General features: G+C 37.4%; 1 protein-coding gene across 10 annotated transcripts; it reads right to left on the reverse strand.

Moving 5' to 3' along the window:
- Nucleotides 1-6620: 6620 nt before the first annotated feature.
- Nucleotides 6621-11901, reverse strand: LOC110765651 (ankyrin repeat protein). 10 transcript variants are annotated; one of them, XM_021968819.2, is made up of 8 exons: nucleotides 11832-11901; nucleotides 11577-11626; nucleotides 10439-10495; nucleotides 10288-10358; nucleotides 8316-8364; nucleotides 7886-8042; nucleotides 7134-7280; nucleotides 6621-7011 (listed from the first exon to the last, which is right to left on the reverse strand). In XM_021968819.2, exons 3-8 carry the CDS (start codon nucleotides 10485-10487, stop codon nucleotides 6756-6758), a joined length of 729 nt encoding a protein of 242 aa, XP_021824511.1. In that variant the 5' UTR covers nucleotides 10488-10495; nucleotides 11577-11626; nucleotides 11832-11901; the 3' UTR covers nucleotides 6621-6755. The 10 variants fall into 10 exon arrangements, with proteins under 10 accessions (XP_021824511.1, XP_021824513.1, XP_021824518.1 ...); XM_021968821.2 differs by having other exon boundaries at nucleotides 10439-10480; nucleotides 11735-11877; XM_021968826.2 differs by having other exon boundaries at nucleotides 8316-8404; nucleotides 10439-10480; nucleotides 11735-11877.
- Between the last annotated feature and the right edge of the window lie 13352 nt (nucleotides 11902-25253).

Below are 25253 nucleotides of genomic sequence, written 5' to 3' on the forward strand. Positions count from 1 at the left end.
TAAGCCTTCTCTGTTTGTATTCTGCTCTAGGGTTTGTGGCTTTTTATTTTGCGTGCTCTTTTGGTCTCTTTCATTGTGCTTTCTTGCAATGTACACAGTTGATTCTAACAAAATATAAATAATAAACCCCAATTATATATACATACATATATCTCAACCCCAATTAGTATCAGCTTCATCCCAAAATGCCTCCGCATTTAGGAACTTGATTGCTGGAGTGATGAAAATTTTGGCTCACCAATGCTTGTGCCAGTATTGGTCAAGGCCTCTATTAAAATAACACCCCTTTGGATTGCCTCAGCCCACATCAGTAAGCATGTAAAATGGAAAACAGTAAGCCAAATTATTAATCACATTTGAGAAGAGTCAAAAAGCATTATTTCATTCTCTTACCACCTAAGATTTCAACTTGAATTGTTTAAGAAAATGTGTAGAAAGTACGCGCAAACACTTTTTATTAATTTATTGTTAACCATATATTATATATAGATTTGTGTCTGCCGAGTGATTACCAAGTAAGAACCTACCTAACAACAACTGCACAAAAGATGATGATGAAACAGGACTGGAAAAATATTCATGGCCATTCAGTACGTGTTTCGCAAGAAAGCACTAAACTGATTCAATTCCATAATCTACAGTATATAATTATAGCATGCAGGGGGCGTCTATGAGCCTCTCTTTCTTATCTGGCGAAGTAAGTTATGGTTATGAACAAAACGCTGGAAAGTAACTTTACTCGCTTCCTTCAAGTTCAGGGATGGATTCAAGCTTCGGCTTCCAATTTGTTGAAGAATCATTAAAAGAACATGATTTCTGTTCAAGCCCTGAAACTGAAAGAACCTCCTGCACTGATATTTTCTTTGGCAATAGCTCTTGAATTCTGCATACATGAATTCTGCATTCAGGCACATTACTCGCAGTTAGAATTACCAATCTGTGATTACGTCACAGACTTGAAGTCAGTATTGGATCAAAGTATACGAATCATCCAGGCCATGATAGATATACGTGCTAATAGTGGGTGGATTTCAAGCTCAATTACTTGCTTGCATCCTCTGCAAATGGTCGTGCAGGTATTCTTCTTAGTAGTTACAATTCTGACTTCTTAGTAGTAGTACCTGCCTAGAATAAAAGACGAGTTCTTGTGCGAATTGGGCATTCTGCCTTGTTTATATTATTACATTCTACAGCTAGCATATCAGTTGATTAGTTAGAGATGTTAATCGGGGATGCTGAGCACCCATGAATGTTGTTAGCCCATGCTTCTTTCCTGTATTGTTTATCTTGTATAGTGTTGTTAGAAGGGCCACTTTGGAATTTAGCCATATATATTTTTGTCTGTAAGGACAATGTGCATCACTTGCACTTAAATGTTACACCAATTGTTTCTGAAAAAGGTGAAGCTTTGATTTATCTAATTATTTATTTTTAACTATTACTCTTTGACTCGTATGATTTGTTCCTTAAGAAAGTAGAGTTTTCACCTCCTAGCCTCTTCTCATATCTTTTGGGTTCTTTTCAGGGTTTATGGTTTGATGGGGATTCTTCCTTATGGATGATGCCATGCATGAATGTTGAACTTGCTGACTCGCTAAGCAAAAGAGGAATATTCTAAACTAGTAATGAGAAACCAAACTGAGCTTCAGATTCTCTTTTACAGGTGAAAAACGAAGCATGGTGGTTGGTCCTTGGGGAACACCTCAACATGGGAATTATATGCTCTCATAAGAGTATCTTTCTCTGATCACTTGGTTACTCACATGGAGTTACCATCAGTTCCTAAGACTCTCCAGGTACTATGTGGCCATTTCTTGCTTTGCTTGCTAACATTTGTTTTACCGTGCTTTCCAGGGGATGAAATTGATTTTAATTTCAGATTGTTATCTAAGGTTCGAGCAAGAGCATTCTATTTCACAACTTATTGAACTGCAGTAACCAAAGGAAGATATATTATTAGTAAGATACATTGGACCTTAAGGTGTATATCAGTAAATATTCGAATATATTTACAAAGTATAATCGCGCGGCTATACTGTTTAAATATATATTTCCTTCTTTATGTATTTGAGTGAGATTGAGTAGTAGTTGTGAGTTGAGTCTCTATACTCGTTAAAAATTAAATATGTGCGGCTATTGCAGCAAGAGAATGAAAAGCTATCAACTATGGTAGATTTTTACTCTAAGGACATGCAAGAGCAGTTGGAGGCCCTAGAGCGACCGGGTAAATGTGCGCAAGGAGATCCAAGTTTTGCTAAAGCTAAGAAAGTGATCTTTGGAAGCTCAAGTGAAGAGCCCCAAGAAGCGGTGTGAGAGATGAGATCCAGATGGCCAAACTAAAGTCTTCTATTGTAGAATCAGGAAGCGCGTCATGATGTTGTTGTTGTTTTTTTTTAATTTTTTTAAAAATTAAAGTAGTCCCTTGTTTCCTCTTTTTTTTTTTTTTAATGTGAAACAAATATTTTTCTAAGGGTTGATTGGTGATTTGCCCCCTGAACTTGTACCTAGCTTTCAATTAAACCTTTATCCTTTGTTTTTATTTATAGAAAATTAAGGATATGAACTTCTTTTTTTCTCCAATTTTCCCCCACCCGTCTAGATCCTCAACATTTCATCCAATTTTCAGTTAGGGTTTAGGGTTTAGGGTCTAGGGACCCAATGTAACATAACATGATGATTCTATGTTATTGAGTTAATACTTTATTTTTAATCAATTCATATTCCTTGTTTCATTCATTATTATAATTGAGATCTTGATACTTGTAATTGGCCATTATAGGTATTTTGGATTGTCTAAGATACGGTTGGGCAAGGGGTTCATCCCTAATCTTATATGCACTATGAATGAATGAGTTGTTGTCAAAGCCGGGGTTCAAACTAAGACACTTCTTGGTTCTTGATTGTTCTTCGTAAACTTAATGGGTTCTCAATTAAATTTGGCTATGCGGTTCATGAGTTGGGTTTAATTGAGGATACTTGGTGACACCACGGCCAAACGAATCATCATAATAAAGAAAGAACGAACCCTTAGAATTGAATTGGAACTTTATTCTCAAAATTTACTCAATATATAGAATAGGATTGTTATGGTAAAGTCAGAATCCTAGTTTTCATTCATTGATTTTCAAAACTAATTTCCAACCTTTGTTAATTTTATTTTTTTGATTTTCAACACTTAGATTAAAATTGAGTATTCTTATTTTCAGCTATTTTAGTAGTTTTAATATTTTGTTTTATTTTCTATATTTCTTAAGGTATTCATGTTTGGAATTAATAGATAAACTTTACAAATCACTGTGAGAATGACTCTCGTATTTACTTGCTATACTATCATATCTATTCATGCACTTGTGAGGTATAACTTTTGTTCATCAGTCACTGAAGAAGATTTACCCATTTTCAATATATAGTTCCTTGGGTAAATTACTTAAATGGTCTTTAAACTTATACCAGATTTACATTTTGGTCCCTTAATTAAATTATTCGTTCAAATGATTCATCAACTCTATATTATTCACTCCATTGGTCCTACCATTATATTATGTCAATATTTCCATTAAATATGGGGGCAAATTGGTCATTTCGTCCATCAACTCTTCTTCTTCTTCTTCTTCTTCTTCTTCTTCCTCCCAATCTGACGGAATTGGCTGGGTTTCTTCTTCTTCTTCTTCCTCTTAATCTGTTGGAATTGGCTGGGTTTCTTCTTCTTCTTCTTCTTCTTCTTCTTCTTTTGGGTTTCTTCTTCTTTTGTTCTTCCTCCTTTTCTTCAATTTTTTCTAATTTTGTATTTATTTTAACCCTATTTTTATTTGTTAATTATGAAAAGTCATATTTACCCTAAAATTTGGTTAAATCTAATAGAAAATTTGACGGTGGATCAATGGAGCGAATGATATAGAGTTGATGGACCATTTGAACGAATAATTTAATTGAGGGACCAAAATGTAAATCTAGTATAAGTTTGAGGACCATTTGAGTAATTTACCCATAATTCCTTTGTACTTTTGTTTGTTGTTCATCAATAATATACACTTATTTTAAAAAATGAATGAATTTTTTAAATAATTTGTTGATTAAATTATCCCTCAACAACTAAGAGAAGTTAAAAAAAATTTGACAAAAGTTGAGGATTGTCCTTAAATTGCTTCAAATTGAAACAACATGGACAAAATTGACCAAATTGAAATGACATGGACCATATTGGTAAAAATGACAAACTATAGGGACCAAAAGTGACTTTTTGCCTAACATATATTATCTATTGATGACAAAATGTGGTTCAACTTAAAATTGACTGACCTTCGACCACTAGAATTCTTCGGTTAGACTGGGTTTGGTTTGCACAACAAGGACAAGATTGGTGAGAACTTGGCATTGATTTTGTACCAGCTGAAGTCACTCCGATGCTTAAGTTGGCATAAGTATTGAGTGAGTAAGCAATTCAGCAGAGTAATTGTACACGTGGGAAATTACTATTGCCTCGTGCATTGGGCGAGAGCCGTATTTATACTCAAAATGAAGTGAGGACTCTTGGTAGTTTAGTCAATGTGGGACTTTTGTCCTAGCAAGAGGTTCTAACACGAGTCTTTTTTTTGGGATGGAAATGCCCTTTCAAAGGCACGACAGGTGTTGTATATGTGGAAGGCGAGTGCTAGTGCCATAGATTGTGCCAATCAGTAATCAAGGTCCTACCAATTTGTAACTCAATGCTTGCTTGAAGCTGCTTATCATGTTTAGCTGACGTGGTGTCCCTGCAATCCAAACTTAATCTGCAAATACCACCTTTACCCACACATTTTGCAAATACAACCTATAAATACATAGTTATTGTCCACTTAACACTTTTTCTCACTTTTTCTTTTCTCTGTTAGCTCTCTCGCAATTCTCTCTTCCTCTCTCAGCATGCTCTCTCTCCATCGTCACTCCACGACCACCACCATTCTCTCTCTACTAGCTAACTACGCATCTTCACACGAAGAAGAAGATCAAGAGCAACCTACAAAACTCTCAACTTTACCCTCAAAACCTAGTTCTTCCTCTTCTTCTCTGTTTTCTTCTTTACCCAAACCCAAACCCCAACTTCATCTCTTCGAATCCATTCTGCAACCTAAACAAACCCAAACAAAACCATCTTTTATGAATATGACAGCATGTCTTGGCATTAGGTGGCCATTGTTTGAGCATTTTGGTCCAATTTTGGGGGGTTTTGAAGTCAGGGTCTACGTGCCCTCTTCAGGAACAACTTTTTTAGAAAAGGAATTGTTGGGAATATGTAAGTTTTGATGCTAAATTGAATTTGATTACTGAAATTGGAATTGTGATTGATTTCATCCGTATTTTATGTAGAAAGTGAAGTATCAGGATTGATTTTGTTTGTCTAAAACAACAAATGTGTTTGTTCTTTGTCGATTGATTCTTGCATTTGGTATTGGATTTTCTGTAACGACACATATGAACTTGTTATGATTATATCATAATGAGGTAGCATTGTTGATTTGCTATTGCAATTGTATTGTATTGTGGTTTTATTACGGTTGTATTGTAGTGGTATTGCTTTTGTATTGTTGTTACATTGATGTTTTTTTGGTGTTATATTGATATGTTACTTTAATTTAATAGGAATATATGTTGATATCATTTTTCTTTATCTGCTTGTGATTTGTGTAGGAGTTGAGATTATTCTTGGCTGAAGTATTATTTACAATCTCTCTCTCTCTTTGCTCTTTGTATTTTTCTCAACATTTATGTGTTAATTTAATGCCTAGTATTGTTTTGGAACCATAATCATTGTCAATCTCATTGTTTCTTTAAAAGATTGCTGTGAAATTGTTACTCCATGTTCTTCTTTCCTTTGTTTTAAGATATTTTTGTTTGGAGAAAAAGAACTTCGTTTTTGGAACCCCGACTTCAAAGCCCCCAGAATTGGACCAAAACGCTCAAACAATGGTCACCTAATGCCAAGACATGCCGTCATATTTAGAAAAGATGGTTTTGTTTGGGTTTGTTTAGGTTGCGGAAAGTATTCGAAGGGAGACGAAGTTGGGGTTTGGATTTGGGTTGAGAAGAAAACAGAGAGGAAGAGGAAGAACTAGGTTTTGTAGGTTGTTCTTGATCTTCTTCTTCATGAGAAGAGACATAATTAGCTAGCAGAGAGAGTGGTGGTGGTCACGGAGCGACGATGGAGAGAGAGCGTTGAGAGAACTACGAGATAGAGCTCAGAGAGAGATGAGAGAGAAAACAACTCCTGCGGGTGGCATTTGTAGATTAAATTTGACTGCAGGTGGCATTCAGCAGTATTTCCCAAAAATCTACTTTTGCAAGATAACTCGTCTGTTCCCACAGGTCACTTGGGAGGAAGGACGCCATTGGGAACAACTCCTGTACCCTTTACTCTGTAGGAGATATTTTTGAAAATGGGGCATCTTTCCTCAAAACAGGTCTAGATGGAGCAAAGTCAAAATATAACAGGCAACAAATTTTCCAAGTTGCTGATGCCAAATCTGTGCAGTCGTTGACAAAGGTCATCGGGTGCTCTAACATGCACCAAAAGATCTAGATGCTAAGCAGCCTCGGGCTCATGGAGATATGATAGGGATATGAGATTTTGTGCTAAGAATAAATTTTCCAAGTTACTTCCACAAACATTGCATTCAGTAAATATAGGTATATGAGATTTTGTGCTAAGAATAAATTACTATGTAATGAAGAAAAAAGAAAAGAAAGAAAAAAAATTGTGCTCCATCAGAGTTGTTTCTTTAATCCTCTTCATTGTCAGAACTTGCATATGTTAATCCTAACAAGCTTTTGGCTGTAGTTTTCCCTTCAGGCTCGCCCTTTATTCTGTGTGACGACGACACGTGCACTTTATCCTTCACTTGGTCATTTTCAGATTCAAGATTTGTCGAAGCACTAACAATCAAATTTGGGTGGGACTGATTACCATCAGATCTGCTTGAAACTTTATGCCGCTTGGGTTTAATTTCGATGACCTTTTTCAGTAGATCTTGCTGTCTGCATTTCAAAAACCAAAAATACACATACATGAGAACTAGTAGGGAACTTGAACATGTCAATCAGAAAAATCACTGGCTATAGCATGTCAGTTCTATTATTTGGTTTGAAGATAGTCATACCTGATCCCACTCTTTTGCTTGGGCTCAACACGAAGTGGCAAGGGAACCGATGCAGGTGAAGAATCTGCCAGACTTGCAGCTTTGTGTTCATTGGTTAAGGAAGACAAGACAGAAGAGGGAGAGGAGAGAGATTTAATAATCCAATGTCTGGAACCACATGACAATAATCACCATTCAATCTCAGAAATTCTAATGCAACAGTTTGTCATGACATGAGGACAGCACCAAGGGAGCTAATAATATTTTACCAAGACTGGGAAATATTCAAAATATTATTTCTGAAGTGGTCATTAACATACAGTGTTAATGAAAGTAAGTATATATATATGTTAAATGATTAGTATGAAGCAAAACATACAGATGATATCACATTAGAATATAAAATAAGTAGGTAAAATTTGACCTACGCCCCCTCAACTTAGGGTCTCTCTTGCTTTGCCAACTGAGGGGGCATATGTGTATATTTCCCAAGCAAACATATACTACAAGACAACTTGATAATCTATTTGGGAATGAGCAAACAGGGAGTTACTTAGACAAAAATTCCTCTAACAGGTGTAAAATACGACCTACTAAGAATAGAAATCAACCCTAAATCATCATCACCTAATGTGCATATGACCACTGAATTAAGTTAGGCGGGACATAACAATTAAGATTAATTGAAAAGAATCACATAAAGGAATAAGATAAACGATGGCATTTAAGTTCTACAGGAATATGCACTAAAATGCTCATAACCAGCAACTTACGTGCAGACTATGCATGCAGAGAGACTAGAAGAAATTTCATGAAAGGATATCTTAAATGCAGCAAATGCTCGTTTCTCAGTGCGGCGAAGGAGGCGCTCTGCATCCTCCTCAGCTTCCATCTGCTCCTTGAGATATAGTAGGTCATCACTGTCCAAGGCTGTATACTCAAACTTACAACAGATTGCGATAAAGTAAAGAGCTAAACAAACACAGATTCAGAAAGCAGTTGCCTTGTGCCTGGATACACACACACAAAGCGAGAGAGAGAGAGAGAGAGAGAGAGAGAGAGAGAGAGAGAGACTGTATACTCAAACTTACAACAGATTGCGATAAAGTAAAGAGCTAAACAAACACAGATTCAGAAAGCAGTTGCCTTGTGCCTGGATACACACACACAAAGCGAGAGAGAGAGAGAGAGAGAGAGAGGTACCGCCTCGGCCATGAAGGTATCCTCCACGTTCCCCTGCAACCTCTTGCATCTGGCTTGCATCAACCACCCAGTAGAAGAAGCCAAGATCCCTGCCAGGGCATGTTATCAGAAAACTCCCCACACTTTCAAGCAAACAGTCATAGATGTGAGTCCTCCCCTCGAATATTTGGGTTTACCAATGGGAAAATTGTGCCTTAATAAAGAGCAATGTGAAAGTCAGAGGTTGGCAGGGGCGTGGGGCTATTGAGTAGTGTTGTGGCCACTCAAATATTTGGGTCTACAAATGCGAGGTAATCCGAGATCCGATAGGTTCTGGAATTAAACGATCGAGAAGGTTGAGAGGTGTTTGCAGAGCTGGAAAGGAGCTCTCTTGTCAAGAGGGGGCAATTTAATTCAAGCAGTTTTGGGAAGTTAACACTAATTCCGTGCGTAAGGAAGAAGGTGCAGTCTTTTGTGGGCAGGTGTAGGGGAAAACAAAACCACAGGCGTGTCCAAGATAGCCACATGAACTACAGACCTATCAAGATTACAGCATTCCAATCTAAATAAATAATACAAAAGCTACTCTAAATTCTAACGAAGTAGAAGCCCACAATGATGTGCATAATCGAATCCGATCCCATAACTTCTCAACCTCATCCCCTTTAGCATCCTCAAAAACTCTCCTAGTTCTCTCCCGCCAAATCAATTTTCAATGACTAACTAATTCTAGTTGCCCTTATAAATAAAAAGCATAACTGAACACAAAGATGTAAAATAGCTATCATTCATATAAGAGATCTCAGCGCTGAGCAACTAATGCAAAATATATTCCACGATACATAATTTGATAACTGCAATAGCTATCATTTCATATAAGAGATCTCAGCGCTAAGCAACTAATGCAAAATATATTCCACGATACAAAATTTGATAACTGCAATTATATGGATTAAGAGAAATAGGGATCTAGCTGAATATAATGTCCGCTGAATATAAAAAATAATTATAAAAAATATTCAGCTAGATCCCTTAAGACAAATTCAGCTAAATTTTATAAATGTAAAAAATAATAACAATATTAATTTGGGGCTTGAATATTTGTGAGAAAAATGTAGTATTATATGGATGAAGAGAAATAGGGAAATAGTGAATATGAAATGAGAGGAGAGGTGAGATTGGATAGTAAGAAAGAATAATATAAAACAAGTACAAGTGCTAATAAATACAAAAAAAAAAAAAAAAAAGAGTTCACAACAAAAGCTGTGGCGTGGGTGGTTAGGGTGCTGTCCATCATACAGGAGTGCATGGTTTCGAATCTTGATGTGCGCGAATATTTTTCTACCATTTTGGTGAGGAGATTAAGTCGCGATATTATTGAATTTTGACGATAATGTCATGATATTATCGAAAATGACCAATTAAAGTGTATTGGAAGGAAAATATCGGATCTCGAAATTTCGGCAATATATCGACGATAAAATCGAAAAAAACCCTGATAAATAGATAGTATACTGCTAAAATATTGGGCCCTAAAACAGCGAAATTATCGTTGAAATTGTCGATATTTAATACTATTATTATCATGAATACTATTTTGGACGCAGATAGCAAAAATTTGATGTCACACAATGAATTTCCAACGTTGCCTAAAAGCTCTGAAGGCCAAAACGTATGAATGCCAGTGGTGGTGGTGGGGAGTGCACAATTTTTGCTCATTTCAACCTAACAATTTTTTACTAAGCGCAGTGTAGAATCCAAAAAATGGAATTGTAATAGTTGAAATGTTTAGCCAATTAGATATTTGAGAAAAAATAGATTACAAATCCTATATATATTAGAATTGAAATTGAAATTTCAAATGAAATTGTATTTCTATCAAAAGAATGCAAAACTTGAACCCTATTATTTCCTTCTTCCAAGAACTAATCGGCTTCAAATAAAAAGAGGAGAATAAGAAAAAACAAGAAAAAGACGGAAAAAATGCGCTAACCTTGGCAACCATGCGTTGGAATGTGATGTCTTCGTCGTCTATCTTATCCTTCCCTTTCCCCCATTTCTTATCTGCCACAATCAATTCAAGAACGATTAATTGATCAAATTAAAACCAGAAAACAATTAACAACTTGAGGAAAAAAAAAAACCTTTTGGGTCGGAGAGATTGGTGTACTCTCGAACTTCTCTGCCTGCCATTGCCCTCACTTTAAAATAAACGATATATGATTATGACAATTTCTTAAAGCGGAAAGTTTCTCTTGATTCAGAAGAGTAAAGCAAAAGGCTGCACCATAAATAAAACGAGGAAGAAAATTCACAAAGCCACAGTAATACGATAATACAAAGATCAATAAAAATTTCAAAATCAGAAAGCAGGAGCTTTCTTTCTTCCTCTCTCTCTCTCTCTCTTTTTTTTTTTTCCAAGTAAATCCATTTTTTTCCTAGCTCTCTTTCTACATATCGAAGATTTGGTCCCATCCACCTTCACATTCTCAGCCACATCATCATACTTTTCAAAGTGATCCCATACCTCTGATTTTTCTATGGATGATTAACTAGTCCTGGAAGGAGGTTATTGTGGAAGACCACTCTATTGAGGTGGTGTTTGGGCTTAAGGTTGGGACTGAGTTGGTGTTTGGACTTGAGGTTGGGGAATTGGTATAGTAGGTGATGGTGAGGATGTGGATGCAGAAGAAGAAAATGCTTCATTACTACTAGGCAAATGTTCAAATTGTTGTGGATGCGGAACAAGAACATGCTTCATTACTAGGCAAGTGTTCAAATAGGTCAATCTCTCCTTTAATAAAAACAGAAACTAACCAATAAAAACAGACCTAGCATGCAGCATAACCTATTTAACAAAAAGAAACATAAACATAATTACTACAGTAGCATAACAACAGAAACGCAGCAGCAGAAACAGAACCTAGTAGTTTCATAGAACCTAATTTCATAGAACAGAAATTAATTTAGCAAAACAGAACCGCCAAGGACAGAACCAAATAATCACAATAGTATAATTTAACAGAACCTAATTGGTAGCAGCCCTAATTAGTATAACGAAACTAACAGTTCATAATTTCTTTGTCAATTTCAAATGATCATCACAACACAGCATAACCTAATTGGTAGCAGCCCTAATTCGACAACCCTAAACCCTTAACAGAAAAATTATATCATCACATCAACCTCAACCACCAAATCGACAAGCCTAATTTAAAAGAAAAAAAACCATTAATTTAATTTAGAATAAATCCTAAATTCAAAGGAAGATGATGCTCTCACCTTTAACTGATATGAGAGGAATAGATGTTGTCGGCGATCAGAAACTGAGACTGAGAAACAAAGAAAAATCGAGATAAGAACAGAGAGCAAAGAGAGAGTTAGCGGAGCAAAGAAGGGATGGGGAAAAAATAGAACAGATAAGAGAGAGAGAAGCTGACTTCCGTGCAAGGATGGAGGCGGCGCAGTGGCTGATCGAAGTAGAGAAAATAGAGAGAGAGAGAGAGAGAGAGAGAGAGAGAGGAATGAAAACCTAACCTAACTCGCGCATAGGGCTGATTTGGGTGTAATCTTGTGCTTCCCGACCTATTCCTATTGTCGTCTCTACAAACATCGAATTAAAAACTGCCACATGCATTAAATATAATATCGAATTAAACTTGTGACTGAAATGGCTTTTATTTAATCAATGTACTAGCCTTTTTGCACGCGCTTCCGTGTCTGTGATAAGTTTTTTTAAATTTATTTTAGAATTAAAAAAGATAATGGGTAGTTGTGTTTCATAAAAATATGATCCATTATTTAATTTTTCTTTTAATTTTAATCTTTTTTAATATGAAAAAGTGTGAATTTACCATATTATCCTCATTTAATTAATAATTTCAATTCTTAATGTTTGCATTTCATTTCTGGTATTTTGAATGTTTTACTATTCTCTGCCTTTTGCTTTATATATATAGATTTTAGGAAAAATAATGTCATTATTGATATCATTGTTATAAACCTAGATATAAGGCCTTCTCCAATCCTGGGGCTAAACCCAAAAAATCCCAAAATTTGGCCCGAATTAATCTCCAATGCATGTATAGGGAGGGGGGAATTTTAGGCAGACTGATATGTGGGGCTGTATTTGGCCCAGCTTTCCAGTCCATGCGGAATTGTTGTGGGGCCCAATTCGCATCAAACCAAGGAGCCACGTGAAGACCTCAGCTACATGGACCACCTATCACCAACATGCTCATGCTGCTTGCGCCACTTGTCAAACCCAGAACAACTATTTGTTTCAATCCAACGGCTGCATTAAGTTGCTGTGTCAAATTTTTTTTTTTTTCATTCTGCATATAACCAATGGCCAGGATTTTTTTAAGCGATCTCAATGGGAAAAATTCACATCCAATGGCTGAAATTTAAATCCAACGACAAAATTAATTTTTATTATTACTCTAAATCAGATTCAACCCAAAATAATTTTGTGATTATCATTTATCTTAATATGTTTTGATTTTTAAGTGAAATTATATTATGTTTCGGATTTTGAAATTTTTTTAGGTTAAAATGTTCAGAAAATTAAATCACAAATGTTGAAATAAAAATAATGTTAAGAAAAATTAACCAAAAAAATTTTAGGGGTTAACCATTTTTAAACAAGTTAATAAAGTTGCGGACTCAAATTATGAGTATGTATGGTTGGAGGAAAAAATAATTTGAGTCCGGGCAATACATGAATAGTTTTATTTTTAAGGTGAGAAATTTGGGTTTAGCCCCATTTGGGTTGGAGATGGCCTAATGGATGCCTACCATAGCAAATTATACCATACCAATAAATACGTACCATGAATCACCCCAATGACCCATCATTGTATTTATAAAATATTAGTGAATAGTGTAATCCATATGCCTATAAAATACAAAGTATCAAGTATGAATGAAATATAATAGAAGAGAAGAAGTTCATGGTTAAGCTCTTGAGAATTGTTCTTCTACAATTGCTTTCTATTCCTCTAAATTCCCTCTACAATCCCCTAATTTTATAATACGTTATTAGCATGAATCTCTCTAAATACCAGTTGAGATATTCGATGAATTTTCATATGTTTTTTCCCTTCAAATTGATCACTCATAGCCTTTGTTTTAGCTAACCCTAGCTCAAGGTACAGATAGATATTGTTGAACCGGTTCAGTTTTTTTCATTAATGTTTCAGTAAACTTTTGTGTCCCCTTGAATCCTGAATCTCTAAATTGAATTCTCAGATTTTTTTAACATCAAATTGACTACTCCTAGCTTTTGCATCAGCCAACCCTAGCTCACGGTAAAGACTGGTATTGCTGAATCGATTTAGTTTGTTTCATTTATATTTTAGTAGATCTTTTGTGTCCCCTTAAATCCTCAATCTCTAATTTGAATTCTCATATTTTTTAACATCAAATTGAACACTCCTAGCTTTTGCTTCGACCAATCCTAGCTCATATGACAGATTGGTATTGTTGAGCGCGAGTTCAATTTTTTTCTTTTATGTTTTAGTAGATCTTTTATGTTCCCTTGAATCCTCAATCTCTAATTTGAATTCACATATTTTTTTAACATCAATTCGACCACTCCTAGACTTTGTCTCAGCAAACCCTAGCTCACGGTACAGACAGGTATTGTTGAACTCGTTCAATTTTTTTCATTTACACTCTTGCAAATTTTTTGTGTCCCTTGAATCCTCAATGTCTAATTTGAATTCTTATATTTTTTAACATCAAATTGAACACTCCTAATGACAAGACCCGCTCCGAATTTCTCGGAACTCGAGACGAATCCTGTGGAAATTCCGACATCACACCGATGTCGGGCCCACTTACTAAAAATTTAGCCTCTTTTCCAAATTAAGGGAAAAAAGAGCACGAGACTTTCTATCGAAATTTTGGCAGAGTCTCCCTTGTAAATTGGACTTTTTCCCAAAATCTTCCAACCTGTAGAAACACATTTTAAAACACCAACTGACAGCATGCACAAGTTAACAACATGCAATCACATAATAGGCCTCCGGCCTTCAGATAATTCGAAACAGAACCAACAATGTTCTTAAGTCAATTAATATATAAACCATACCATTTATGATCTTAAACAACTATACGATTACCCCCAAAATCATTAAACCGGATTCAAATCCCACAACCACAATAAAATCCATTCATAAATTTAGAATCGTTCAAACCTTTTCAAGTATAGTTTATTTCGCGACTGCACCTAGGTGGGACCCCAGGCTACCTACGTACCCTTAGACAAGGGATCAAGCCACACGTAGTTCTTATCCCAACAATCACAATTCCAATTTCGACAAAACACAATTAACACATTCTCAATCTCTTTCTTTAAGTCAGTTCAATCCCGCAACCATATCCTATCCAAGGCGTATGTACATTGAACACATTATCAATTTCTTCCCTCTATATCAGTTCAATCGTGCAACCATACCCTATCCAAGGCGTATGTTGCCGTACAACACTTCCCAATCCATGGCTCTGTCTGCCGCGCAAATCTCACGGCCTGGAGTTCCGGGCCGAGGGGACGTGCGTTAACACGGGGTTTCCTGCTTTTGGGTGTGGTGCGGTTGTGCGCGGGCGTGCCAGCACGGTTTACCGTGCGTTGATGTTTTGGTGAATGGTGCGCCTGTTTGATCTGTCTTCTTGGTTAAACGATTGTAGCCGAGAGAGGAACTGGTCTCGGCTGTTAGGTTCACGACCTGAACTACAAGGCCGTTGAGTGATGGTGTTGGTGGTGGGTTTTGGGCGGTGCTCCGGCGTGCTGCTCAGGGAGCGACGATCGTATGATATATGAGGTGAGTGAGCGAACAAACAGAGATGGTGCTCCGGCGCCTTGAAAATCAAGGGTCGTATAATATATTGATGAATGGATTCTGCTTACAACCTAACACTACTCCTAGGAAAGCAAGTAAAGATATTGAAAGTGCATTACAGAAGAAAATAAGTTGCTTCGTGGGAGGCTTGTTTTGGTGTTTGAACCCTTTGAAAGTAGCTCGAGTCTTGTATTTATAGGAAGAGTCCCTGGATGACTAATCGAGGCTGAATTTACGCATAGTGGAGTCTGATTAGCGCAAGTGGGCAATCCAATCGACATTTGGGATCGTGAAGTATGGTGATGAGACCCCAGAAATCCTGGTGAATCTCGGCCGTCGCGCTCAATCGTGGGTTTTGAACCTCTGGCCGTGGAGACGCATTTATTGCCTGGATAGCTGGTGAACCAACATCTCAAGCTGTCAGAATCTTTGTGAGAATGTCCACGTCTAATCACTCTGATCTTCAACACCAAATCCTGACTTCAGTCACTTCCCACCTTCCCTCATGCATTAAATGCTACTTTGTGGCCAATAGGTTTCGCTGCATTAAACAGGCACTACTTCATTAAATGAAGCCTGGGACCCTGCTGTCACGTGATGATTTGCCTTTAATGCCTTGGCCGCAAATTTGTTCGGCCTCGGCCTCGGTCTATGCTTGAGGCCGAGATGATCGTGCCTTAGCATTTCCTTCTTTTATTTTTAAGAAGGCGAAGTACCCTGGCGAAACGCTGCGTTTCAGCCTCTGCAAACAAGTGCCAGGGCCGAGATAAAGGGCTCCCTCGGCCTGCTCATGGCCGTGATTTATCAGGCACAAACAGGCTCAAACATTCATACATGTACAGGGTACTCACAAAGTACAAACTCATGAATCTCAACCCAAAATCAAATCCACATAAACATATATGTAAAGTGTACGCCTATACATGAATTAATATACATAGATATATAATAACACCCACCTCTCACCATCATCATGTACCAGGGGAAAACAATCCAACCGGGGATTGTTGACTAGCTCACAATTATCAGCCCTCAAAACGACTATGTGGCTAGGGACGAGCCGTCCAACTGGGGGACTAACTCTCAGCCAGCACGTACGGACGAAGAATCAAGACCCGTATGCCTGTAAACAGTCCTACGCGTGCAGACTACCCAATTAAGGGTCTACAGCGACACCCCGTTAAGGTATGCCCCGGGTTCAGTCATATCCACGTATCCATATCCACTGTATCCAAGTACCAATATCCAAGGGGAGGTACATGTGATGATGCACATCATGTACTCGGGAAAGTGTTGGTTTTAAAACATTTTTAAGAAGTTCATTTGAATATTAAACATGCATTTAATCAAATTAATCGCAGCGGAAGAATATGGTGGTTGTTTAAATTCAAAAACAAAACTTCTTCCAAGTATCTTAAGCCATGAACATTGATATGTTTTTCATAAATGAAAATTCAAGAGAAAGGATAAGATCTAATTACCCTTGAAGCAATTATATGAACCAAGTTGTGTTTTGGTCTTCTCTTGATGATTTTCCTTTGTTGATCTCCTCTTGATCTTTCTCCTCCTTGTGAGCCACAAAAGTATATGGCCTCTAAGTCTCCACACCAATGAAACCTTGAGATGAGAAGAGGTATCTTGAGAATACAAGGATGCTAGTACAAGATTCTCAAGATTGGTTTCAATCTAAACCCCTTTGAAAGAAGATTGTGTTTCACTCTTGAAAAACTCACAACTATCTCTCTTTGATCTCCCAAACCTCTTTGGTTGATGTTGGATTGTGTTTGTGTGTCAAATGAGCTTATGGAAACAATTCCCATACACATGCACTTAACCATTTTCGGCCAAACCCCATTGGGCTTCCAAAATTGGGCCTTATGACACTTAAACCATAATATTTAGGTGTCTTAAGCCCTTGGGCTTGATACCCAACCATTTGGGCTTCCCTCTAACTATTATCGAGGCCCAAATATATTTTTACACGTAGTAAATCATCCACATCAAATCAATCAAATTGATTTCCTCATTCTCATTTGTATTACTCAAAGTTAACCATTTAAGGTGTGCGATCCATTAGGTTCTAATTTAGCAAGGCAGTGGGAAAACATTAGAACTCTTTCTAACCAACTGGAATTAAAACCCCTTTTTAATTCTTCCTTTATTTTGGATTGATCACAATCAGTCCTAGGACTTCCACAAGCCAAGAGTGACATCTAGCAATATATCATGGCTACCCAAGCTAATTAGAATAGATGAAGAACCTATTCAGTTGGAATTGCAATGCAATACGGTCCTTCTCTTATACAATGTTTCCAATCATATTGTTAGGGTACGGATTGATAATGTCAAACCCCTAATATGATTAAACTCATATGATTCAATAGAACACAATTAAAAACCACTTTCTAAATCATGTTCAAGTACTTCGGCCGAAGATTCACTGAATCATATCTTGAAACATTCTCCTTTCTTTATCAAGGTAGAGATTCCTTATTGTACATTCACATGCCTCTATGATGAATTAAGAGATCCCAATAACACATAAGAAAAATCTTTTACGACTTGCCTTTGTGAGCTATCAAAGATCAATAACGCATCACAAGACAACCATGATGCCTCAGGTCTAAGGACTAATTTGTATTATTGCAACTATGAGTTCTCGTTTGACATATAGATAAATACTCCATATGAGAACTCCGGTTGATCGCGTTCAGTGTACTCATTCACTAATGAGCACCCACATACTTGTATTAGTGTCAACTACACAAATGGTTTGAGACCAACCATCCTCATCATTGAGCATACATAGTATGTGCCAATCTTGACGGTTTATCAATGCCCATTTGATAACCTTATGATTAGGAACATTTTGGGATACTACAGTTAGAGATTAAAGGTCTCCCGAATCTAAACTTCTTTAGATTACTTTATCTCTTATTTAGTACACCCTGGACTTTTGTTTCTTTACACGACATAAAAGATAACAAAATAATATTGCCCTTTATTTATCATATACGAAATGTATTCTAAGGAGATTACATCAAATGTATTGGCTCTTAGGGCACATTTCTAACAGAAAGCAATCCAACCGGGGATTGTTGACTAGCTCACAATTATCAGCCCTCAAAATGACTATGTGGCTAGGGACGAGCCGTCCAATTGGGGGACTAACTCTCAGCCAGCACGTACGGACGAAGAATCAAGACCCGTACGCCTGCAAACAGTCCTATGCGTGCAGACTACCCAATTAAGGGTCTACAGCGACACCCCGTTAAGGTATGCCCCGGGTTCCATCATGTCCATACCATATCAAATCCATATCCATTTCCATGTATCCCAGTATCCATATCCATTGTTTCTAAGTACCCATTTCCATTGTTTCCAAGTGTCATCATTCAAGGGGGAGGTACATATGATGGTGGAGTCCGTAATCCCTTATATAAATATTATAAAAATAATATTCCCTCCCTTAATTCAATTTTCCCACAATACCTATTCATAGTATAGACAAATAAACTCTCAAGCATAATCTATATCCAGGGAGGTACCTAAGGTAGTGCCAATAACACTCAAACTAACATTCCAATCTCACATCTCTCCTCATCTCACAACAACATCCCAAGTATCCCACACAAAATCAACAAGGATAGCACTTTTTCAAATATTATATATATAAACTCAAAATACTCGAATATGTCAAAACCCACATATATCACAAATACTTTACAAAAATAATAATTTCAACTATTAAATATAAAGTGCATTTCAATAACCATTAAATTCATATGCATAACATTTCTATCGCAAAACCATGCCATTTATTTGACAACAATGTCAACTCACTTTCTAATAATCATAACCGAGTCCCAAAACTCACTTTCACAATCCACCAAATCGAGTATCCCATACTCATCCATTTCATAATTTCAATTATCCAAATAATATCCCAGAATTTCATAAGATATTACAAACAATCTCACGCTCCCAAAATAATCAGCATAACTCAATTAACGGTCAAGACTCGTTCACACGGTCGTGCTAGTACTTCACGAAGGGTGAAACTACCTCGGAAGACTCGGGGGTGACCGAGGGTCAAACTGTCTAAACTTGGTCAACCGGGCCCGTGGGACCCACGACCTCCATTTTACGATCCGAAAGTTCATATGTGTTCCACAAGATCTAGGATACACGTCTTGAAAGTTTGGTCCAAATCAGACGGTTGGATCACTCACGATCGCACGATCGGACGGTCATTGAAAAACACAACTTTAAGTTATTGAATCGGAACATCCGCTGCTCCGATTCACGATCCGTCGAATCCTACACAATCCTAAGAATTCCTAGATCAACATATATTAAATGGAGAGCGATCCAACGGTTCTAACATACCGAACTCGGAAATCACATAATATGTAAAATCCGTTTGGGGTTCAAACGTTATCTGAATTGAGATCCGCAAATTCCTACGCGCTCGTGACAACCAGAGGATCGCATTGGGACATAAAGCCCCTCTACTACAGTGCCCACGCGCCGACAGCGCGTGGGTGTCCAAAGCGATCACCACTCACCGGAAAAACTCAAAATCACGAGCCAAGACTCCTATCCTAGGTAATACACCTAATTTGGAGCCACTTTTGTTCTTGGACATACCCCAAAAAGTGGGCGGAAGTGGCTGAAAACGGAGGTCGAAATCGGCAGATTTTCAATTCGAAAATTGGACTATCGACGCTCAAAATTTATGAAATCCTACCCAACCAGCAGCTAGATCATGAAAAATAGTCGAAATTCCATACCTCATTCGTCCGATTTGGTGGAGAATTGAGGGAGAACGAGCGATGAGAAAATCTGTCAAAAACCAGCGCGATTTTCTGTATTTTCCGATGGCTTCCGGCGGTGGTGGCGGCTGAGCTTGGCTGGGATTGGAAGAGGAAGGTGGCCTGGTTCGTTTTGGGACTGGTGCCGTCACTAGGGGTGGCCGGAGATTGCGGCGGCGTGGCTTGTTCTGTTCGGATGAACAGTAACAGGGGGAGGGGGTCGTACGCAGAGAGAGAGAGAGAGGAAAATATCTGATATTTAAAAATTAACTTTGAATTATTTACGATTTTGCCACTGGTGATGTTTTGCTCGTAACTTTCTCGTTACAACTCCGATTCAAGGCTACCGCATGTCTATGGACTCGTCTCAGTACGACCTTCCTAAAAATACCACTTGCTGCCCCAAAATTGACCCTTTTGCCCCTACCCCGAGGGCAAAATTGGAAATTCATATTTTAAAATTAATGAAATCCAAACTTATCAATATTTCGGGTCGGGATGTTTCACCTAGCCTTTGCATCAGCCAACCCTAGCTCACGGTACAGACTGGTATTGTTGAAGAAGTTCAGTTTTTTCTTATACGTTTTTGCAGATCTTTTATGTTCCCTTGAATCCTCAATCTATAATTTGAATTCTCATATTTTTTTAACATCAATTTGACCACTCCTAGCCTTTGTCTTAGACAACCCTAGCTCACGGTACAGACTGGTATTCTGGAACAAGTTCAGTTTTTTCATTGACGTTTTTGCAGATTCTTTATGTCCCCTTGAATCCTCAATTTCTAATTTGAATTCTCATATTTATTAGCATCAATTTGACCACTGATAGCCTTTGTCTCAGCCAACCCTAGCTCACGTTACAGACTGATATTGTTGAACAAGTTCAGTTTTTTCATGTACTTTTTTGTAGATCCTTTGTGTCCCCTTGAATCCTCAATCTCTAATTTGAATTCTCATATTTTTAAAAATCAATTTGACCACTCCTAGCCTTTGTCTCAGCCAACCCTAACTCACGGTACAGACTGGTATTGTTGAACAAGTTCAGTCTTTTCATTTACGTTTTTGTAAATCCTTTGTGTCCCCTTGAATCCTCAGTCTCTAAATTGAATTCTCATATTTTTTAACATCAATTTGACCATTCATAGCTTTTGTCTTAGCCAACCATAGCTAACGTTACAGATTGGTATTGTTAAACAAGTTCTGTTTTTTTCATTTATGTTTTTTTCAAAACTTTTGTGTCCCCTTGGATCCTCAATCTCTAATTTGAATTCTTAAATTGTTTTACCATCAATTTGACTACTCTTAGCTTTTGTCTCAGCCAACCATAGCTCACGGGACAAACTGGTATTGTTGAACAAGTTCAGTCTTTTTCATTTACGTTCTTTCAGATCTTTTGAGTCCCCTTGAATCCCCCATCTCTAATTTGAATTCACATATTTTCTAACATCAATTTGACCACTCCTAACCTTTGTCTCAGGCAAACCTAGCTCACAATACAGACTAGTATTGCTGAACAAGTTCAGTTTTTTTCACTTATCATTTAGCAGATCTTTTGTGCCCCCTTGATCTCTAATTCGAATTCTCATTATTTATAACATCAATTTGACCATTCCTAGCCTTTGCCTTAGCCAACCCTAGCTCATGGTACAGACTGGTATTGTTGAACAAGTTCAGTTTTTTCATTTACGTTTGGGCAAATTCTTCGTGTCCCCTTGAATCCTCAATCTCTAATTTGAATTCTTATATTTTTTAACATCAATTTAACCACTCCTAGCCTTTGACTCAGCCAACCCTAGGTCACGGTACATACTGGTATTGTTGAACAAGTTTTGTTTTGATAGATCTTTTCCATCCCTTTGAATCCTCAATATCTAATTTGAATTCCCATATTTTTTTCCCATCAAATTGACCACTCCTAGCAATTGTATCAACCAACCCTAGCTCGTTGTACAGATTGGTATAGCTAAACCGGTTCTTTTTTTTTTGGCAGATTTTTCTATACCTTCTGAATCCTCAATCTCTAATTTGAATTCTCATATTTTTACCCATCAAATTGACCACTCCTAGCCCTTGTATCCACCAACCCTAACTCGTTGTATAGACTGGTATAGCTGAACCGGTTCAGTTTTGTTTTTGTAGATCTTTTTCATCCCTTTGAATCCACAATCTCTAATTTGAATTCTCATACTTTTTCCCATTAATTGACCACTCCTAGCCCTTGTATCAGCCAACCCAAGCTCATTGTACATACTGGTATTGTTGAACCGGTTTAGTTTGATTCATTTATGTTTCAGCAGATCTTTTCCGTCCCCTTGAATACTCAATCTCTAATTTGAATTCTCATATTTTTTCCCAGCAAATTGACCACTCCTAGCCTTAGTAGCTCGTTGTACAAACTGGTATAGCTGAGTCGGTTTAGTTTTGTTTTTGCAGATCTTTTCCATCCTTTTGAATCGTCAATCTCTAATTTGAATTCTCATATTTTTTCCCATCAAAATGAGCCCTCGTAGCCTTTGAATCAAGCAACCCTAGCTCATTGTACATACTTGTATTGTTGAACCGGTTTAGTTCGATTCATTTATGTTTCAACAGATCTTTTTCGTCCCCTTGAATCCTCAATCTCTAATTTGAATTCTCATATTTTTTCCCATCAAATTGACCACTCCAAGCCCTTGTATTAGCCAACCCTAGATCGTTGTACGGACTGGTATAGCTGAACCGATTCAGTTTTATTTTTGCAGATCTTTTCCATCCATTTGAATCCTCAATCTCTAATTTGAATTCTCATATTTTTTCCCGTCAAATTGACCACTCATAGCAGTTGTATCAACCAACCCTAGCTCATTGTACAGACTGGTATAGCTGAACCGGTTTAGTTTTGTTTTTGTAGATCTTTTCCAACCCTTTGAATCCACAATCTCTAATGTGAATTGTCATATTTTTCCCCAGCAAATTGACCACTCCTAGCCTTAGTAGCTTGTTGTACAAACTGGTATAGCTGAGCTGGTTCAGTTTTGTTTTTGCAGATATTTTCCATCCCTTTGAATCGTCAATTTCTAATTTGAATTCTCATACTTTTTCCCATTAATTGACCACTCCTAGCCCTTGTATTAGCCAACCCTATCTCATTGTACATACTGGTATTGTTGAACCGGTTTAGTTCAATTCATTTATGTTTCAGCAGATCTTTTCCGTCCCTTGAATCCTCAATCTCTAACTCGAATTCTCATATTTTTTCCCGTCAAATTGACCACTCCTAGCCCTTGTATCAGCCAACCCTAGCTCATTGTACAGACGGGTATAGCTGAACCGGTGCAGTTTTTTTTCCAGATCTTTTAATTCCTTTTGAATCCTCAATCTCTCATTTGAATTCTCATATTTTTTCGCGTCAAATTGACTACTTGTAGCCTTTGTATCAGCCAACCCTAGCTCATTGTACAGACAGGTGTAGCTGAACCGGTTCAGTACTGTTTTCGTAGATCTTTTCCATCCTTTTGAATCCTCAATCTCTAATTTAAATTCTCATATTTTTTCCCATCAAATTGACCACTCCTAGCCCTTGTATCAACCAACCTTAGCTCGTTGTACAGACGGGTATAGTTGAACCGGTTCAGTTTTATTTTTGCAGATCTTTTCCGTCCGTTTGAATACACAATCTCAAATTTGAATTCTCAAACTTTTTCCCATTAATTGACCACTCCTAGCCCTTGTATCAGCCAACCCTAGCTCTTTGTAAATACAGGTATTGTTGAACCGGTTTAGTTCGATTCATTTATGTTTCAGCATATCTCTTCCATCCCCTTGAATCCTCAATCTCTAACTCGAATTCTCATATTTTTTCCCATCAAATTGACCACTCCAAGCCCTTGTATCAGCCAACCCTAGCTCGTTGTACAGACTGGTGTAGCTGAATCGGTTCATTTTTTTTTCAAGATCATTTAATTCCTTTTGAATCCTCAATCTCTCATTTGAATTCTCATATTTTTTCGCGTCAAATTGACCACTCGTAGCCTTTGTATCAGCCAACCCTAGCTCATTGTACAGACAGGTGTAGCTGAACCCGTTCAGTATTATTTTTGAAGATCTTTTACATCCCTTTGAATCCTCAATCTCTAATTTGAATTCTCATATTTTTTAGCGTCAAATTGACCACTCGTAGCCTTTGTATTAGCCAACCCAAGCTCGTTGTACAGACAGGTGTAGCTGAACCCGTTCAGTATTGGTTTTGCAAATCTTTTACATCCCTTTGAATCCTCAATCTCTAATTTGAATTCTCATATTTTTTCCCATCAAATTGACCACTCCTAGCCCTTGTATCAGCCAACCCTAGCTCGTTGTACAGACTGGTATAGCTGAACCGGTTCTTTTTTTATTGTTGTGCAGATCTTTCAATTTCTTTGAAATTCTCAATCTCTTATTTGAATTCTCATATTTTTCACATCAAATTGACCACTCCTAGCCTTTGTATTAGCCAACCCAAGCTCGTTGTACAGACTGGTATAGCTGAGCCGGTTCAGTTTTGGTTTTGCAGAACTTTCCCATCTCTTTGAATCGTCAACCTCTAATTAGAATTCTCATCTTTTTTCCCACCAAAATGACCCCTCGTAGCCTTTGAATCAGGCAACCCTAGCTCATTGTACATACTTGTATTGTTGAACCGGTTCAGTTCGATTTATTTATGTTTCAGCATATCTTTTCCGTCCCCTTGAATCCCCAATCTCTAATTTGAATTCTCATATTTTTTTCCCATCAAATTGACCACTCCTAGCCTTTGTATAAGCTAACCCTAGCTCGTTGTACAGACTGGTATAGCTGAGCCGGTTCAGTTTTCTTTTTGCAGATCTTTTCCATCTCTTTGACTCCTCAATCTCTAATTTGAATTCTCATATTTTTTTCCCATCAAATTGACCACTCCTTAGCCCTTGTATTAGCCAACCCTAGCTCGTTGTACGGATTGGTATAGTTGAATCGGTTCAGTTTTGTTTTGATAGATCTTTTCCATCCCTTTGAATCCTCATATTTTTTTCCCATCAAATTGACCACTCCTTAGAGCCGGCCCTTGGGGAGGGCAACTAGGGCCTGGGCCCGGGGCCCATAATTGAAATGGGCACCAAAAATAAATCAAGTTAAGCGATATATTATAAACGTATAGCACAAAACAAATAAAAAAACAAAAGTCCTTAAAAAAAAAAAAAAAAAAAAAAAACCAGGCATGCATTTTCCTAAGTGTAATCCTCCCTTCCCAAAAGTGCGTGCTAACCCATATATGCTAGCAAATATATTGTTTTTTAATCCTATCCCAAA

Source organism: Prunus avium, chromosome 1, assembly GCF_965620075.1.
Source record: "Prunus avium chromosome 1, drPruAviu1.hap1.1, whole genome shotgun sequence".
Classification (NCBI taxonomy): domain Eukaryota; kingdom Viridiplantae; phylum Streptophyta; class Magnoliopsida; order Rosales; family Rosaceae; genus Prunus; species Prunus avium.

Coding starts and splice junctions, on each gene's coding strand:
- LOC110765651 (XM_021968819.2), bottom strand. CDS start 10,487: ATGGCAGGCAGAGAAGTTCGAGAGTACACCAATCTCTCCGACCCAAAA. Junction 10,359..10,438: donor CAATCTCTCCGACCCAAAAG/GTTTTTTTTTTT, acceptor TGATTGTGGCAG/ATAAGAAATGGGGGAAAGGG. Junction 8,365..10,287: donor TCCAACGCATGGTTGCCAAG/GTTAGCGCATTT, acceptor GATGCAAGCCAG/ATGCAAGAGGTTGCAGGGGA.